Here is a 17,973-nt window from a genome sequence, read left to right as displayed (position 1 = left end):
TGGTGAATTTCAAGTTAAAACTCAGCAATGGGGCAGTGGATCATATGGTATGAATGGAGATTTGTATGTGTACATGACTGCCACTTTTTGGCATGCCCACTGTTAAGCGACCACAAAGTCTATAGGAGTGTCCGTTTTGCAAGTTTGACTCAGTGAAAAAAAGAATAAACTTAGCTATGTTGCCTTTGACTCGTTCAACTGTGTACAACTGAATAGCGTGTGATCTGTCAGCTAGATTATCGTCGTAAAATAGTGCCCGTGCAGTGTGCTGACAAAGCCGAACAAACCAGAACTGCAGCATGCAGCAGGCATGTGAAAATGAAATACACTTGAATGCAATGAATAGAAGCTGGCAAACAACAGTTTCTACGTCTGATGAACATACGATTGACCTACAATGGCACACAAACATGTGAAACTCGAGACCATACAGCAGTTTTTCTTTAGTTTAATAACATACAGAATCCATTCATAAATACTTATGTTTTTCAAACATGGCAAAAGGAAAGCATCATAAAAAAAAGTCTGCAAAGCCACTTAGCTGGGACACTTTGTCAGGCACATATAGGAGGAGTTTCACTTGCACCTGTTAAAAATTACCAGCAAAATTTATGGCAAATTAACATTAAACAGTTGAAATAATCCACTGGTTTTGTTTGGGGAAGTCAGGGATTTCCCGGTTATGTCACAGTTGGACTGAAACATATCTAGTGCCCGTTAAACACATTTCATTGTATTGCTTGCAGTCCCACCGTTACTGTCATGCTTGTTCAAGTATACTTAGAATGAAACTATTAATAAGTTAATGGCAACAATCAGACCAGAGAAAACATTTACAGAGCATCAAGCCACATACTGGAATTACAAAAGCACAAAATCAGAAAACACGGATTAGAGCCATTCTCCACATAGTAAACTGGTTAACCGTAAAATACTGTAATCTGCAAGAGAAAACAGACCCTCCAGCCCCCACCACCAGCTCAGAAATGGGGGAGTGACGCTGAGGAGACTGGAGACGCAGCAGAAATGTTACACTGCTGTGTAAATGAGCCGCAGTGCTCTGACAGGCACTCTGATTGTACAGTGGCATTTTGGAGTTTGATTGTAACTGTTCGCCATACAGATGTCACAAGCTGTTTTTTTTTTTTTTTTTTTTTACATCTGTGATCTATAGCTGCATAGTCCATTTATCCTTTTACTTAAAAAGTTCTTTAAAAAAAGTGTTACAATATCAACAGCATTTTGTTTTGCAGGTGGTCCACAGTTCAGTAACAAAAAGACAAGCCTTTTACTTTGATTAAATCCTGCAGTGTAAACTACTAAAACAGAAACAATTAGCATAGGCATCCAAGTGTAATACTTACAAGTAGGCACTTAAACATAATTTGTTCACAGCACTTGATGTACATTGCATTTAATCAGAAAAAAGTTAACATTCATGTCAACAAATACGCCGAGAGTACAGTACAAACAATACTGACTGGGTGGGGCAGGAGTGCAAAAGCAGTATCAGAGTGAGGATAAAGCTAGCAGGAGGAAGACAGAGGGCCTAACATCTCTTTAATATCATTATCCTCATCGGTCCATGAAGGAAGACATGACCTTGTGCGGCGTATGTGTGTGTGTGTGTGTGTCACAATGTGCCCCACCCACACTAGTTGCCTAACAGAATTACGTCCGAAATTCAATTTGAAGTATAACTGTGAGTCACTTTTCTTGGGTTCTCTGGCTGGAATGTTCTGTGTGGAAACCTGGGAAAGAGCAGCCTGAACAAGATGGAGTCTGGAGAGGCTGAGACGGATGACAGGAATGGAAAAAATGAAACGCAGAAGCTGGACAGGCGGATTATTTACGGTCTGGTTTACAGACTAGTATGTTGTGGTTGAGTCCACAGAGATCGGGTTAATATTTGAGCTCGACAGCTGACCAGTATCATGGAGAATACAAAACCAGCAGTCAGTGAAGGAACTTTGAACCCGGCCTCTTCCAAAACACAGGTGTTGAAATACCTCATTTAAAACAAACATTCAAACAGAAAGGCCAGTTTTCCTGTATAACAGTGAATACAATAGACTGCGGCACTGACACAAACAATCTAGTGAAAGGCAGCAATACCTGGGCACAGTTAGCAGACATCAGCTACTTTTAAAGGCTAAGACAGATAATATTCTGCACACAGATACTAAAAACCCCAAAAACGGGAGTTAGTAGGCTTGTACTTAAGTATAGAGTGGTCACGCTATACTGCGTCAGTACAAAATCAATGTTTATCAATGGTATCTTGATAAAGGCCAAGTGTATTCCATGCAAATCATTGTAATGACATTCTTATCCATGTGCATGCAACACCATTTTAGGGTTAAAAGTTTAAATAACACCGCACATATATACATATTAAGGCTTGAGAATAGCGTTATTTACAATTGTAAGACCTTCAGTAGTCATTTCCTAGGCCCTAGTGGTCACATTGTCTGAGATTACTATTTCCAGAAAGTGTGCCTCTTACATAACACATAAATAACTGCAGTATACTGATATTGTTTTCTGCATTATGCTGATATTATTCTGTATTGATTGTCACTGTTTTTCCGCCTAACACACACTACTTTGCCTGGCGAAGTTAGGTCAGATTATGTGTGAACTCTACATAAATGCACATGTTACTGTTGATGTTCCATTTCCAGTCTGTTTGTATGTGTGTGCATTTACATGTACAGGTGGGTCAGACTGGGTTAGCAGGTAGTTGCATTCTGGCCCCCTGGACATTTGTTTGTGAGCAGGGCTGCTGTTCAGGTGTGCCTGTCAGTGCTGCAGTAGTGATGCTGCTGCCATGAGGTGAGTCTGTGCTGGGCTCAGTGCCCGCCCTGGGCTGCTCCATTGCCTGGCGAGGGGGCGTGGGAGGAGGGAATGACGGGGACTGGAGGATGTCTGCGTAGCGCTGGCTTGGCTTGGCCTCCCTCTGGAGAACTTTACTCAGCAGGGGCTTCAAAAGGCCAATGGTCAGCTGGCTACTGTGGGGCTCCGCAAAAGGTTTGGGGGATGAGGAACTGCAAGGGAGGTTCGGTGAAGGGATGTTTTTCAGTACCAGGTTGAGGATGGAGGTGACGGTGAGGTCCTCAGGGCACAGGGCCCACAGAAGATCCAAATACGGATCCAGGTCTCTGTGCTGAGCCACCTCACACAGCAGAGTGGTGAAGATCTCCTTGTTGAGCAGGGGACTTTGCTTACAGAACCTCTGTGCCACCTGGATGACCTGCTCCCATTGCTGCCGGCTCATGAGAATCCTCAGGGCCTGGAGGACAGCATTGGGCCGTCCACTGACCAGCAGCAGCTCCACCTCCAGGTCCTGACTCCGGTTTCTGTCTGTTTCCAGGCTGGACAAGACAGACAGGGCTCTTTTGTACAGGGGCACGCTGCTCTCTCCGCCGTCCCCTCCTCTCCCACTGGAGTAGCTCCAGGAGGAGGAGGCCAGACTCAGGCCCAGGCCAGCTAAGCCCTGCTGCTGCTGGGCGAGCTCAAGAAACCTGGGCAACCAGCCAGGCTGGAAGTGGAACACGGAGTGACAGAGGAGCTCAAACACAGGCAGCGCTAGATTAGCAGCTGGGAATGTAGAGCTGGTGGGGCCGGGGTTAGAGTTAGTTATGGAATTGGTGTCGAGGTTAAGCTTAAGTTTTGGCTCACCGTTGGTATAGGGGTGGTTGGCTGGGGTGCCGGGGGTCTGGGTAGGACTGAGGACCGTCTTCCACACCTCAGGGGGAGCCTTGCTGGACAGAGAGCCCTCCCCGTTGCAGCGCAGCTGGAGGGTGGCCTGTGCAGCCCTCCAGGCCTGGCAGGGGAAGATGCGGAAGATGGAGTTGAGGTAGAGCAGAGCATCTCTGTCCAGCTCTGATGAAGACAGCAGCCTGGCTACCTCCTGCTGAACCAGGCTCTCACACAGCGCCTCCACCTCTTTAACACTTCCCCGAACTAAACTCAACTTCACATCCTCCAGAGAGACCAACGCCTTCAGCTCTGCCTCCAAAGAGCCATGCAGCTTGTCTTGCCCTGCCACAAACCCACTGCCTCCTCCACCACCCTGGGACACCTCTGCTCCTTTCTGCCTCCCTCCTGCACTGAGGTAGTTCCTGAGAATGGAGGCTAGAGAAATGGGAGCCTGGAACTTGCCTCCTTCCTTCAGTGCGTCCACAGTGAGCTGGGTGCTGCTCAGGCTCCTCTGCTGGTAGTATTTACAGGCCTCCTCAAAGACAGCCTCTACAAGGAAGAGTCCAGGGCAGATGCTCTCCACTGTGCCAAAAAGAGACGGTCTCAGTTTAGAGTTGGCATCACAGCCTCTGGTGTCTGTGTCCCGGCGTACCACCACATACAACCCACTCTCTGAAAGCAGGTAAGGCGACTGTCTCTCGACCCTGTTAACATATAACAAGCCCTCCCTCTTCAGAGAGATCCTCCCCAGCTCCCTGCCACATTTCAAGTCTATCAAATACAACTTCTGTCCTACCACCAGCACCAAGGTGTCCTGGTAGACGTGGAGGCTGTTGTGTGTCCCGGAGTTCACCGAGCAGTTGTCTGCCAGTTTATATACCTGCCGCAGAGTCCCGTCTTTCTGCAGCAGACACACCCAGCAGGTACTGAGCAGAAGCAGCAGCCCTCCACCAGCTGTGGGAGAGACGCCGTATATCTCAGGTGGCTGCGAGGATGATAAATATCCTAAACAGTCAGTAACTAGCCTCTTAAAGTCAGATTCTTTCACCGCAGGGGAGTCTTTTTTCAGAAGAGTGTTTTTACATGTGCTGCTGACCCTGAAGGTGTCGTGCTGGGGTGACCAGGAAAGAAAGAATTTGGAGATGCTAGACAGGGGTTTTTCCTCAGAGTCGGGGAGCAGGTAGACATATTCACCTGAGCTGATGACAGTGTATCGAGGGTTGTTGTGAAGGGCAATTTTCACTCCTCCTAAGCTGACGGCGCCCTCCTCTACCTCAAAGTCCCGCTTGCAGATACAGTATCTCAAGTTATTCCTGGTGGCGCTGAGGACAGAGGAGCTTTCCGAGGGCGGTCTCTCCTCACACCAGATGATGAGGTTGGAGCAGGCAGACACAGACACCACTCTGGCCCGGGGGCTGTTGCACAAGTCTGAGGTCTGCACGAGATGCCAGCCTGCTTTGCACTCCTGGAATTTCCAAAACTCAGTCTTTCCATTCTCATACACCACTGCTACAGTGGAAACAGCAGTCTTCCTGTAGTTGCTGTTGTTATGGTCCAAATACACAACATCCACGACCGGGACAGTCCGCGCCGGGCCCAAATCCAGACGCTTGTGGCTCTGAATGAACTGGGGTCTTTCGTGCTTGTCAAAAGTCACAAGACCGGCTCTAGGCTTGCGGAGGATGACATGGATGTGGCGTCCGTCTGGACTGAGGCGCACATCCGACAGGCTGATTTGTTTGAGCAGCTCACTCAGCTCTTTGCCACAAGTGTAGTCTCCGAAATCTGTCACTTTCTCCAGCTGCGGTTGTGCCATGACTCCGTGTTGAGTGTGGGAGACGAACAGGGAGGCGGAGAGTGCAAACTTACCACGGAGTGTATTAACTAGCCAGCTGGCTTGTGGCACTCAAATCTGAACACGGAGTCCGGACAGGCTAACTATACAGCATCCCGTTAGCGAGAGTTCCTCCGAGGGACATGACCATCCCTTTACCGTCCATGTCGGCGGACACATCCTCCGTCATCCCTCCACTGCGACGATCCCATGTCTTGAGGCGAAAACCTCGCCAAACATTGAGCTTTAACTGTAAATCTAGGCACTTTTTCTCATTCCGATGCTGTGCTAACATTCCCCCCTAACATCACGGGATTGCTAATTTCCGGATACCGAAGCTATTTAGCATAAGAGGAGGGGCAGGAAAAAAAAGACAGCCAACAAAGATAATATACAGGCAAAGAGAAAAGCAACCTCTGCCGCTGCTTCGTCTTCGCTCTGTTGGCTAATCTAAGATAGGCTACTTTACAGGCTGCTGCAAAGTGATTAATTCAAAGCATAGTAAGTGGTCATTTACAATTTAACAGCGCAGATGTAAGAGCAAAGATCCTTAAAGCAATCGAGGAATCGCTTAACTGCAGCTGGTAGTTCGTCTTGTTAAAAAAAAAAAAAAAAAAAAAAAAATGACCACATACGTTCAAAACTAATTAGGTGGACAGTCCAATTTACCCCGGGTTAACAGTTTCAGTGAAAAATTGCAACCAAGGTGAGGGCTACTACATTTTACTCAATTATTGTTTTAATTATATTGCTCAGTCGATTAGAGGGAGTTTAACTGAATTCATTTTACTCTTCAAGGCACAAAGACACTCGAAAGTTAATCCATGATTTAACGCAGGGCTTCAAGTAACTACAGGCTGCTGCACAAGAAAGGATAAATCTCTTGAGAACAATCACTGCTCTGTACTATCAAAAACAAACAAACAAGCAAACAAACAGCTCCTACCTTGTAGCTCCTTCTTTGCTGGAAAGATAAGGAGAGAAAAAAAAGACTATATTAATAAAAATTTTCTCAATTTTTGGTTGCCTTCTTACATCCTCTAGTTCTTTTACCTTGCCAAATTTAGTACCTCTGTGTTGTTTCTCATTGTTTATGATAATATATAATGGTTTCTTGACATTAATGATTTGACTCATATATATGCCTTGGGGTTATAGCTTGAGCTACTCCTTGCAGTGAAAACAACTTCATCTGTATCAACAAGGTTATCATTTAAGGTATTTTTGGGGATGGTGCAGAAATATGAATATCCTCAGCGAACTGTGACTGTGCTGCTTTGGAGAGAGACAAGCTTAATGAGAATTTTCAGCAGGAATCAACACATCTCAGTTTTTTTTTCTTGTGTGGAATGGCTTTCTGGGTAGCTGCGGGTGATGTTTCAGTAGCAGCTTCTGGTGCCACTTCCCTGAAATCATTTGGGCCGTTGCAGTAGATGTGACCACCACAGTATCTGGGTGAACAAAGGTGGAAGTTGCTGTAATTTTCTGCTCTGCTTGGACTGCACACAAGGAGATTACTGGAAACTAACTTGTGGAAATATGTAGAATTCATAGACGTCAGTAAAAGTGGTGGAAAACTTTCCCGGTCATGTGCATTTTGTGATTTTCCTTTCCTGGAAGAGAAAGTGAAGACAGAGGCTGCTCAGTTACAAACTTGGTTAAGGCTGTGGCAGACTCATTAGCATTAATATCCAAGGCTGTCTCACTTAAAACATCTTTGTAAAATGTGCGGCCCTGCTTTAACAGACATGGCAGCAGGAGCATTTGAGGAGTGAGGTTGAGCAAACTTGGCTGAGCCTCAGGTGACAAGCTTGGTGGGAGTTTTCAGGGCAAACTAACAGTCAAGAGTATTTTTTTTTTTTTTTTTTTTTTTTTTTTTTAAGTCTCAGAGGTAAAAGAACTGTCTTGACAGCAGGAGTGATAGGGTCAGTGGGGACCTGTGTAAGCGAATTTCCTGTCTTCAGTGAAAGCCTGTTCATTAACAGCCTCTGGAGCCACTCCACACAGTGAAGCTGTAGTAGCAGATGTATTGACACGAGGATCCTGAGATACAGAGGAGAGGATTTACAGTTGGGCCTGATCCTGTTCTGCTGTGGCAGCACACTTGTTAGCAGCCTGTATGGCCAGCTAACACCATGTAGCTGTGGAAACCTGCTCACTCCTGTTTACCTCAGAAGGCACCTCATTATTCTTTGCAAGTGCATTTTTGGTTGAAAGAGGATTTGATAAGGAATATTTATTTTTGGTAACATGTGAGGTTAGCAGTTTACCCAAAACAGCCGGGAAGCTGCAGATTACCTTTCCTTCACAGGGAAAAGCTTTCAGAGCAGAACCATTTCCAGCACGATTTTCTTCTTGCCGCCTGTGACTTTGTAGACTTTTTCTCTTGCCTGTGTAGATGCTCTTCCAGGTGGTTGTCAACATTATAATGTACTCCACGGACACAGCTGATGTTTCATGCGACATGGCACATGGTCATTTTCTCCTGCACTGTAATATAAATCCATGGTGAGCATCGAAGAGTCTCTGTGGTCCTGTAAGTTGATCAGATGAAGCCACTGTGACCAGCGTTGTGATTTCATTTTGATGCTGGCCTTTTGTTGTATCACATTGTTGGAACACCAACTTCTGTTTTGGATTGCAGAAATAAAACACAGAATTAATAAGCTGCACAACCAACTTCTGGTTATCATTAATATACTGTCTATCAAGTCAATTTGGACTCTAGCCCCTCCTGCACAATGTTTTAATTTTTGTGAATTATGCTTGACTGTTTTATGGGCAACTAACTAACACACTAATTAACAAGACAAACAATAAATTAGTTATTGTAAATATGGTAACAGACAAGGATTTAGTCATCTTTTTCTGTCAAAGTAGTTTCAATTAAAAAAACGTTCATTTATGTAGCTTAGATATTGTAATTACATAGAATTACATCACTGGCAGTATATTGTAATGGTTAGTTAGTCATGTTACAGATGCATGTAGAGACTTAGTCTATTAATATTTTATGACATGTCAGCCACTTGAGTCAGGATGCAAGCTTGTGATACCAATAACATAATCAAATCATGGAGAAGCTGTTGGATAAAGCTGCACTGTCTCTGTCTCTCTGCCTCATTACAGTTTCCAGTGGATATCTGTGGCAGAGTCTGTTCTTTTACATTTTGATGAACCAAAAACAAAATCCTTTAGGCTCCAGGATTAATTGTCTTCCTCATTTTCTCTTTTTCAGTTCTGCTACACACTGATCTCGTTACTGACTGGCAGAAAGCAAGTCCTCAACACAAAGATTTGCATGTTGGTGGGTACGTCTGTAAACTCTGACACTTGATATCCATAAGGAGGCAGTATTGAGCTTTCTTTAAGTTCCTCACTCACAGTATGTATGAGAGTTGGAGGGTCCATGTACAAATGAAAATGGATGAAAAGATCTGAGAAGCACTGGCTGGGACAGAGTGAAATATAGATCATGTTCTCCCTTATCATTTGTTCCCTTTTCTGTTGTCCTGATTGTATCAATCAGATGAATCTTACTCTGAGCACTGAACACAAAACTCATATTTCATGAGCAAAGTTTAAGGCTAGATTTTTCAGAGAAAATCTCCCGCCTGCACATTTCTTTTTCAGCATAATTATATTGTCATCGTCACACAGACTTTGCCCTCTAACAGGGCTCTGTTGGCTGAACTGCTATGGTAGACTCACCCTGATTAACTGTGTGTGTCATTACCTTCACAATTTTGAAATACTAGGCAAAGTAAACTTCATGTATTTGATGATGTTTGACTCGATCACATTGGAAATCAATTACTGTCTCAGTGATGTGTGTAACTGAAAACTGCTTGCTTCCTCCTCTTCCTTGGCCCACCTTAATCCAGAGTGACAGATTATAAAGACTGCTGGTCCATGTTATTGTCCTCTCTCACTCAAAGTTGTCTCAGTCTGTCCAATAAATTTCACAGTAGCTTTAAATCGTTTGTCACTGCTTTTATTCACTGGAAAGTCAAATAAACACATATGGTCTTCTTGAGTTGCACCCTGCGTCACATTCACACCCAGGAGCCTCCCAGGACAGCCACCGTCCTGTAGTGTTCAGTGTCCACTGAGCAGCTTCAGCAGAGCAGTTCGGGTGCCTTGCTCAAGGGCAGCTCATTGTTGCTGAAGTAAGTGAGAGTGTTACTTGCTTTCTTTCTCCACACTTGGGAGAAAGGGATCTACATGTTCTTCTGTTCTTTTTATTGCTTACTGAAGGAGGAAGAGCCTCTGGATTAGTAAGAGGTCATGTGACCTTCAGGAGAAAGCGGTTTGAAACATGCTCATGATCTGGACAGGAACACCGGAGCACCTGCCTAAAGATTCAAATGTTGATTTGGGTTCAAATGATGTGGGCTTTGAAGAACAAGACTGATTCTGATATTTTATTTATTTATTTGCTTGCTTGTTTGTTTGATTTACTGAAATTGTCAATAGCTGATATTTTATGTGAATGCTCTAAATCTTTAAATGTTCAAAATCAGTATCCAATAATACATTTTGCAATTGCAAAATAATATGAAAAAGATACATTCAAATAATATTAAATATTTTAAAAAAAGACTTAGAAAATAACCTCTTTCATATCAGAGAGGGAAGACTTGGACATGCTGATACTGGTACTGAAAAAAAGGCAGAGACACACTGATATTTTCGATGGCCCAAGTGACCAAACAGTGACTTAGATGAGTCTGGAGCCTTTTGCATGAGTACAGGTGAGCTCTGCGCTAATACACACTGTACATGTGCTTTTGTACCAGAAAGAGCTTGGCAGAGACGTTACTCTCCAGGATGAACTCATTCATACTGGTGTGTGTGTGTGTGTGTGTGTGTGTGTGTGTGTGCTTTTATATCTTATTATGTTTCTATGCCACTGCTGATGAAGTACATAGAAGCAGAGTATTATTCAAACAACAGATTCAATCCTTACAGCCTCCAGACAGGCTTGCCTTGGACAGAAAACACCGTCTATTAGAGAGTGTGTTCAGTCTGCTGTGCCTGTAGACAGGAAGATAAAGTGTTCGTCTGGAGACTGGAGGGGTTGAAGGTGAGGGAGATTTCCTTTTTGAGTTATATGGCACAGGAAAGAAAACCAAGCAGCGGCAGCAAAATTCTGCTGCACAGGGTAAAGAAGATGGGTCGTCTGTCAGTTTTGCATTCTCTGAAGGTAAAATTATCTTGATCTGAACACAGTTTAGAAGAGCAAGAATTGTGTGAGCGTGAGAGAGAGAAAGGGAGAGAGATCAAGAGACCATCTGTTTGGGACTTGAGAGAGAAGCTACACTTCTCTTCTCGGGCTTAGTATGCTGTTGTATTAGTGTCCCGATCCGCACTATGTCAAATGAAAGTTAAACGTCTTCTTGCAGCTGCCTGTCAGACGACTCCAGTCCTCTGAGAGTAGGCAGATATTACTGTCAGTTTGTTCTCGCCGTTGTAAAGCTGTCATGTGCACGGCATCTCCCTTTTGCCATATCTCCTTTAGCTTCTGTACTCACTTCACTGGAGTGTTTTGTGTTGGCTTTCAAGGGTCTTTCATTGCCTCCTCTCCATCCTTGTTGACATAAAAGGATTGTGAAAGCTGGAGCCATCCATCATGTTGTCGCACACCTATCTTACATACTCAGAGCAGCGGTAAACAAGAATTAAAAAGGAAAAGACCTATAGGGGAGGTGCGCAAAGGAGGAATTCATCAATTGCATCCATGCATCAAGTATATCAAGTCTGATAAAAGATCAAATCAAAAAGAGCATATAGAGCAAATTGCTCTGAGTTATAATGAAAGGCTTTAAATTAATTAATTCACAATCCTTAAAAAAAAATAAATAAATAAAAATAAATAAAATGGTCGTGAGCTCACTGAATACTATGAATTTACACTTTTTAAAACTTTTTTATAGAATAATAAATGCTAAAGTAATTCTTTTGTCTGTTTTTTTTTACATGATTACATTATTTACATTTTTACATATTTCAAAAGATTAAAGATATTCTTACATTCTTGCATGTGTTTATATATGAATATGAAAAGTTTTGCTAAAAGTTACTGGAGTGAATGGTTGACTTCAACCATGGTTTACAAACTCAAATTGACTTGATTTATTCCAAAAGAGAAAAAAAAAAAATAATAATTGAATTAGATCACCAAATAGTGGATTGTGAATCAGATTAAATTAATGTTAAGCCAAAGATTCACACCCCTAATAAGAAGATTATTGTTCAGAATTACAACCGTTACAGTCGCTGTTTATTACTAAGAGCTTCATCGGGAATTTTAATTATTTTCTCATCTCTCTCACAGTGCGTTAGTAGTATATTGCTTTTTAACTAAATGCAGGTACATAGTGCAGTTTTGACTGTGTGTGTGTGTGTGTGTGTGTGAGAGAGAGAGAGAGAGAGAGAGAAAGAGAGAGAGAGAGAGACAGAGTGGGAGGTAGAAAGAACGTGATAGAGAAATAGAGAGAGACAGATAAAACAGCATTTGCTGAGAAATTGCCAAGACATAGAGCAAACAAAAGCGCATTGGTAGAGTCTTAATAAAATTTGAAAGCGCTCGACAAAATTGGAAAATCTGGAGATGTAATAACTATGCAAAACTTCAGAGATTTGCATGTGTGTGTGGGTGAGAGAGAAAGATGTTCACAATCAGGATTGTTGTAATGGTTCTAATAGCTTAGAAATTAAGTCTTTTTCCCTCTTGGACTTTATTTCTGAGGCTGATTGAGTCTTTTGAACAGTAAATATTTTTCAATGAGATTAGATTTTAACTCCCAAGTGCATTTTTTCCAGCAGCACTTCTGCAATATTGACTGTTTAATGAATTTTCACCAGCACATGGAGTGGTAACTCATGACAGACTGTTGGCCCCAGAGTGGGAGATGATGCAGACAGAGAGAGGGAATGAGAGCTGTTAGTGGTTCATTAGAAAGACAAACAAATTCAGAGATAAATGAGCTATAGCTGACTCTCCAGTTCTACCATGACACGGCTGGACAGTAACAAGCTGAGGATTTCATCTGACTTGTTAACTCTTCAACCCTGCTGGTCTCATCAGTGCATTTGTCATTACAAATGCACACTGCACGGACATGCTTTGTTGAAAACTACAGCACTTTATGTTATATTCTGCTGGAGATCCCAGGGTTTCCAGAGATACCAAATGTATCCTGCTGGATTACAGGGAAAAGTGTATAAAATGATATTTTCTGTTTGATGTAATGGTGCAGCTTTAAAACAATGCCATCTTTGGTTTGAATATTTCACTCAAAATAAGTGAGATGAAACCAGCAGATACAGAATATGAATGTGGCATTGTCGTACACTCTCAAAAAGTTTTTTTTTTTTCTCTAACTTTCTAGCATTATTTAAACTGTAACAGGAAATCAGAGTTCAAGGGGTTAATAGTCCTTTGAGAGTTTTGAGGCCATGTTTGTGTGAAGAAAACTGTTGTAGTCCTTTATTAACCAGCCCAAGATACTTCTGCCCCAGAGGACAGAGAAATAAGTGCTCATTGTAGAATCACAATGTGTTACAAGTACTGAAACAAGTGCTGAGACCTTTGAAATGAAATTAGGGAATTTCTGGTGTTTCTCAAATGAAGCATGGCCAAACAAGAGGTCACAGCAGTGGAGTTTCCGCAGCATTGTCACTCTGACGGGTGTGCTCGTTATGGATACCCCGCTTCGTTGGCTGAAGAGGTTAGCAGGTCATTTACCATTGGTTGCCCATCTACATTCAGCAGTAACGCTTATCTCAATGATCCATACCCTGACTCAGAGCATAAATAGCATTAGCTTTCACATCACACTATTAATCGGATTCATGGTCCTTGGCACATCAGTGGATCCGCTGATGTTTCGGGAGCCCTTTGCCTCCCGCTTGTGTCTCCGATCTGTCCTCTCTCTATCTCATCCTCCTGTCTCTGTCCCTCTAATCACACACACGCACACACACACACACACACACACACACACACACACACTCTCTCTCTCTCTCTCTCTCACACACACACACACACACACATATACCCTTGCCCTCTGAGCTGTAGTTCCATGTACAACCGACTGGCAGTGTGGTGATGGTACACTTGATGGTGTGAGGACGGAGTAAGGGCATGACTTCACTCTTCTTACATATTGCTGGTCTATTAAACTATTAAACTGTAACTTTATGATTGAAAGTACATGTACTTGTACCATCAGATCCTTCCTCCCTCTGCGTCCGTGACAAGGAAGCCTACTAGCCGATAACACAACCTCATCTCCTCAGTGTGTTTTATAACGGAGGGAACAGATGTGAGTCAGAGTACTTGCTGTACCTCCAGGTGTTAACAAAATACAGAGTCTCACTGGAGCAAGAGATCAAAGAACAGGATTTAGCCTCAGCTTCCTCCATTATTTCCTGTTCATCTCACCTCGCTGCTTTTTCATTAATTACCTTCAAATTGTATCCCCCACCCCCCTTCCTCCATCTTTACTGTTTATGTGCCCTCTCTTTTAGTTTCTCTCTCTGTCTCTGCTCATCTCTCCTTGTGTTTCCATCTCCTCTGTCTCCGTCCCAGGATCACATATAATCGCTGTTGAGATAAACCCTCCACTGCAATTTCTCCTTTTCGGCTCTGAAAATATCCGCCTCGCCTCGGTAACATGGAACAGTCAAACCGGTATCAGCGCAGCCTTTGATCATGGAGTGCCTCCTCTCCACAGCCGTGGCCTAATTTAACTGGTTCTGTATCCACAGATCCTTGATGTTGTCACTTAAAAGGCCTCCACCTTGGTTGCTTTCTGAGTTGGATTTGACAGGAGCTCAGCATGATCAGATGCTCTAAATACAAGTCCTGTGTGAGCATGCTTGTTTCTTTATTTGAGTACATGTAAGTGTGTGTTTGTGTGTTAAACGCATGCATGTACTGAACATGTTGCTTTTGGTTTCCATTTAAGCTTGCCCCATATTCCACCTCTTTGAAACTGTAACTGAATGTAACTAACATGTATCAAGTGCTTCTTATTCTGCTCCACATCAGACTACGCAATGTGTAATGAGGGCCACAGACGATGTGCTGTAAATCCTCATTGTAACTCAGTGGCATTTGTGATCGTGTGTGTGTACTTTCAGCAGTTGCCTTGATGTCCCCATAATCTTTTATAGTTCGTAATGATGGCTCAGATAGAGGTGCATTAACAGCAGCATCTGGTTCCCTTGCTCCCTGCACACACTTTCTCCTTCCTTCCCTCCTCCCGCTTTCTCATTAAATGTCTTCTGCTGTACTGTGGAGATGGCTGCATATGGCACAAAGCATTATCTTTTCCCTGATACAGCAGGCGAGACTTTGCTTGGTGTTAAATACTTGCTGACAGCTTTTTATAAATACCAAGTCAGCTGCCATCAGTCGCGGCACATCAGGGAAAAAAACATATAAATGATGCAGACACTAATGTAGCTGGTTTCTTGTTACATCCTCCTACTTTTCCCTCATTAGTTACAGGTTGTTCTTCGATGTTGAAAATCCTGAAATTAGTGTCAGGTGGAAACAGACCACAGCTGAGTGTTAGCGAATAAGCGTCATTTGACTGTGACACTTGGAATCAAGCAGCAAAAATCATTGATCCTTCTGTATGAAGTGCTTCTGAACACATATGGCTATTGCCTCATCCAAATGTTAAATTAAATTTATTAAATTTAATTTAATTCTTTATCACTATTTTATTAGATAGGCAAACTTAATGAGCAATTCAGATACTGTATGGTATATATTATATACATCAGTAGGCATGTATCAGTAAAGTTTCTCTCTTCCTGGATGGATTCCAGTCAGAGCAGAACTGATGCCTCGCTGTGTGTTTATTCCTCTGTATAGTTAACATTAATTTCAGTCTAGCACTTGGTGTGCACACCAGAATCACTGAACAATTCTGCTGTGACAGCAGTATCCAATAAACCCTGTGACCAGCTTGGGTGTGAGGAGATTGGCTTCCTGCCACCTCATCTGCCTACCACACATGTAGTATCTGCTTTATAAAAAAAAAAAAATGCTAAAAAAGGCATTTGCTCGGCTAACTTGGGCTTAGGGAATTGTTGAGGTGGAGCTGGCACTGCCTACTTGTACTAAGCTCATATTTGTCTCTTAAACCTCCTACGAGGGAGGACAAATAGTGAATTAGAAAAGTTAACTGTCTGATTTTTTTTTTTTTTTTTTTGGAGGGGTGGGGGGGGCTTTGACATGCATATTTCATGATCTGTGTGTGCAGCTGAAAGATTCAGTATCTCAATGGGAAGCTTTTAAGATTTGTGTGGGGATGGGGAGGTGGATGGTGTGGTGAGGGGTGTCTCATTAATAAAAAAAAAAAAAAAAAAAACCCTCAGTGTTACAGCAGTCATTGCATTCAGGGGATGCTTTGTTTCAGTGTAACAGCCTGAACAGTATGCTGATATGGATTTCTCCTAAAGCAATAATTGCCCATTGGATGCATTTACTAATTTGCGCTAGCAAATTTCGCCCGCTCAAATCACCCCTTGATTATTATTTCTTTTTCAAAAGAATAAAATGCCTGTGTGCCCTGCAATTTGAGTCCCTCGTTATTTTCACATTATGGTGATAATGGATGCAAAAACCCCATTGTGTGAGCTTTGCATTTGGGTTCACCATAAATGAAAATGAAATGCATGTTTCTCTTGAAAATGGAATTGAAAATGGAAAGCAGGAAATCGCTGTAATAGCTCTCCAAGAGGAGCACGCTTACCATAACGCACGCGTGCGCGCATGCGCGCATGCACACACACACACACACACACACACACACACACCTGTAGTCAGGGATTGAGATTACTCCAGTATGAAATCATGAAATATTCACACCATATTAAATAAAGATAAATCAGTGTTTTTCAGTGATAGGAGACCTGCCAACTTGCATTAGAATCTCATAGTCCTGTGCATGCCTGTCCCATTTATTTGACCTCAGCTCTCCCCTATGTGGAGGGTGGGGGAAGGACTGATACGTATGGCTACAGACTCTTTTCCACATTACAGCCTCATTGAGCCGTTGTGTGGCTCTATCTCTTGAGGAAATGGCTTTGACACGGTTGGCCTTTGCGTGATAAATTAGGTCCCTGGGTAGGCATCCAACATTACACTGCACATTCATTATGAGCTAACCACGGGCCATATGGCAGGGAAAGTGCTATATCACCACACATTAACTCGGCATTATCAGAAACATTGTGAGCTGTGAACTTCCCTCCAGCGTTTGGAAGAAGCTTGTCAAGGTGACTTGAGACCCCTGCAGTCCCTCCTGTCACCAAATCCAGGGCCCTGCATGCCAAGCACATGTTCATATTCACAACATAATTACAAGAGAGATATATGCTATGTAGGGGATGAGTTGTCTTGTGCTATTTTATCATTACACATTGTGCCCCACTGCAAAATCTTTGTCTGCCAGATGGGAACTTTGGAAGTGTGAGGCAGGAGTTAAGAGATGCAGCGGCTAGCAATCAGCAAGTAGACATCATAATTGGTGGGACGTGGTGCTCAGGGGAGAGATGAGATTGGCTGAGAGCTTATCTGGGGGTCTAATGATTTCCTGTGGGCAGCAGGAGGGGTCAGAAGAGGGGAGGAGGGGTGGCGGTACAGGGGGGGCATCAGTAGACAGGGAGGGCAGCTATCCTGAGACTCATTTGTGCAGCAGCTCTGCTCTGAGACAAACGGACACCACAGACTCTCAGAGTAGCGCTGGACACGGATCAATGCCCGACTCCTCCCAGCACTCCTTGGACACTGGCCTGAACTTTGAGTCTGAAGAGCCTTCATAGTGAGGAGAGTATCTGAACCAGTGGCATAATCTAGTAGCATCAGTCCAAGATTTTGTTTGACAGGCCCTCCTCCCTTACTTTGAGATTGACATATGTACACACGCAAGAATAGCCTCCATTGACATTTTGCCAACAATGTGTTGGATTATAGGCCCATGAGGTACTGAAGTTATTGGAAAACTTTGGAAACTTGGTAGATCAAGGACAAAGCTACACTTCAGAACCATGGACAGCGCTCAGAGACACACACCATCACAGAATCAAATCAGCAAGTCAGCTAATCAGCTGCACCAGGGGTTTGCTTGATTTGTCTGAGTGTGTGGGCCTCCCCTCCGACAAAGTGTAGAAAAAGGTGTCACCCTTATCTTTGATCAATTTCTAGCTGTCTGTGGGATCATGTAGCCACTATTTGATCCCACAGACATCCAAAAGTTGAGCTAAGATCATCTAATTGTCTAATTGTTGTTTGACATAACTTCAAACTACAAACAAATACATGACAATGGCTCAGTATAGGTTCATAAAATTAACTTAGTTCACATTAAGGCACTTCTGAATAACAACACCCTGCTCCTCAGTGACAGAGGAAC

General features: G+C 43.2%; 1 protein-coding gene across 1 annotated transcript; it reads right to left on the bottom strand.

Annotated features, from left to right (window-relative positions):
- Positions 1-431: 431 nt before the first annotated feature.
- On the bottom strand, positions 432-5,851 carry hps6 (HPS6 biogenesis of lysosomal organelles complex 2 subunit 3). Its single transcript, XM_030070639.1, has one exon. The coding sequence runs from the start codon at positions 5,516-5,518 to the stop codon at positions 2,723-2,725; it is 2,796 nt and encodes a 931-aa protein (XP_029926499.1). The 5' UTR covers positions 5,519-5,851; the 3' UTR covers positions 432-2,722.
- Positions 5,852-17,973: the final 12,122 nt, after the last annotated feature.

The sequence above is a fragment of the Myripristis murdjan genome, chromosome 15 (genome assembly GCF_902150065.1).
Source record: "Myripristis murdjan chromosome 15, fMyrMur1.1, whole genome shotgun sequence".
Classification (NCBI taxonomy): Eukaryota; Metazoa; Chordata; class Actinopteri; order Holocentriformes; family Holocentridae; genus Myripristis; species Myripristis murdjan.
The sequence above is the reverse complement of the archived record's forward strand: the minus strand, read 5'-3'. Positions and strand labels throughout refer to the sequence as shown.

What these genes read in the sequence shown, in the direction of transcription:
- hps6 (XM_030070639.1), bottom strand. Translation starts at nt 5,518, where the DNA reads ATGGCACAACCGCAGCTGGAGAAAGTGACAGATTTCGGAGACTACACT.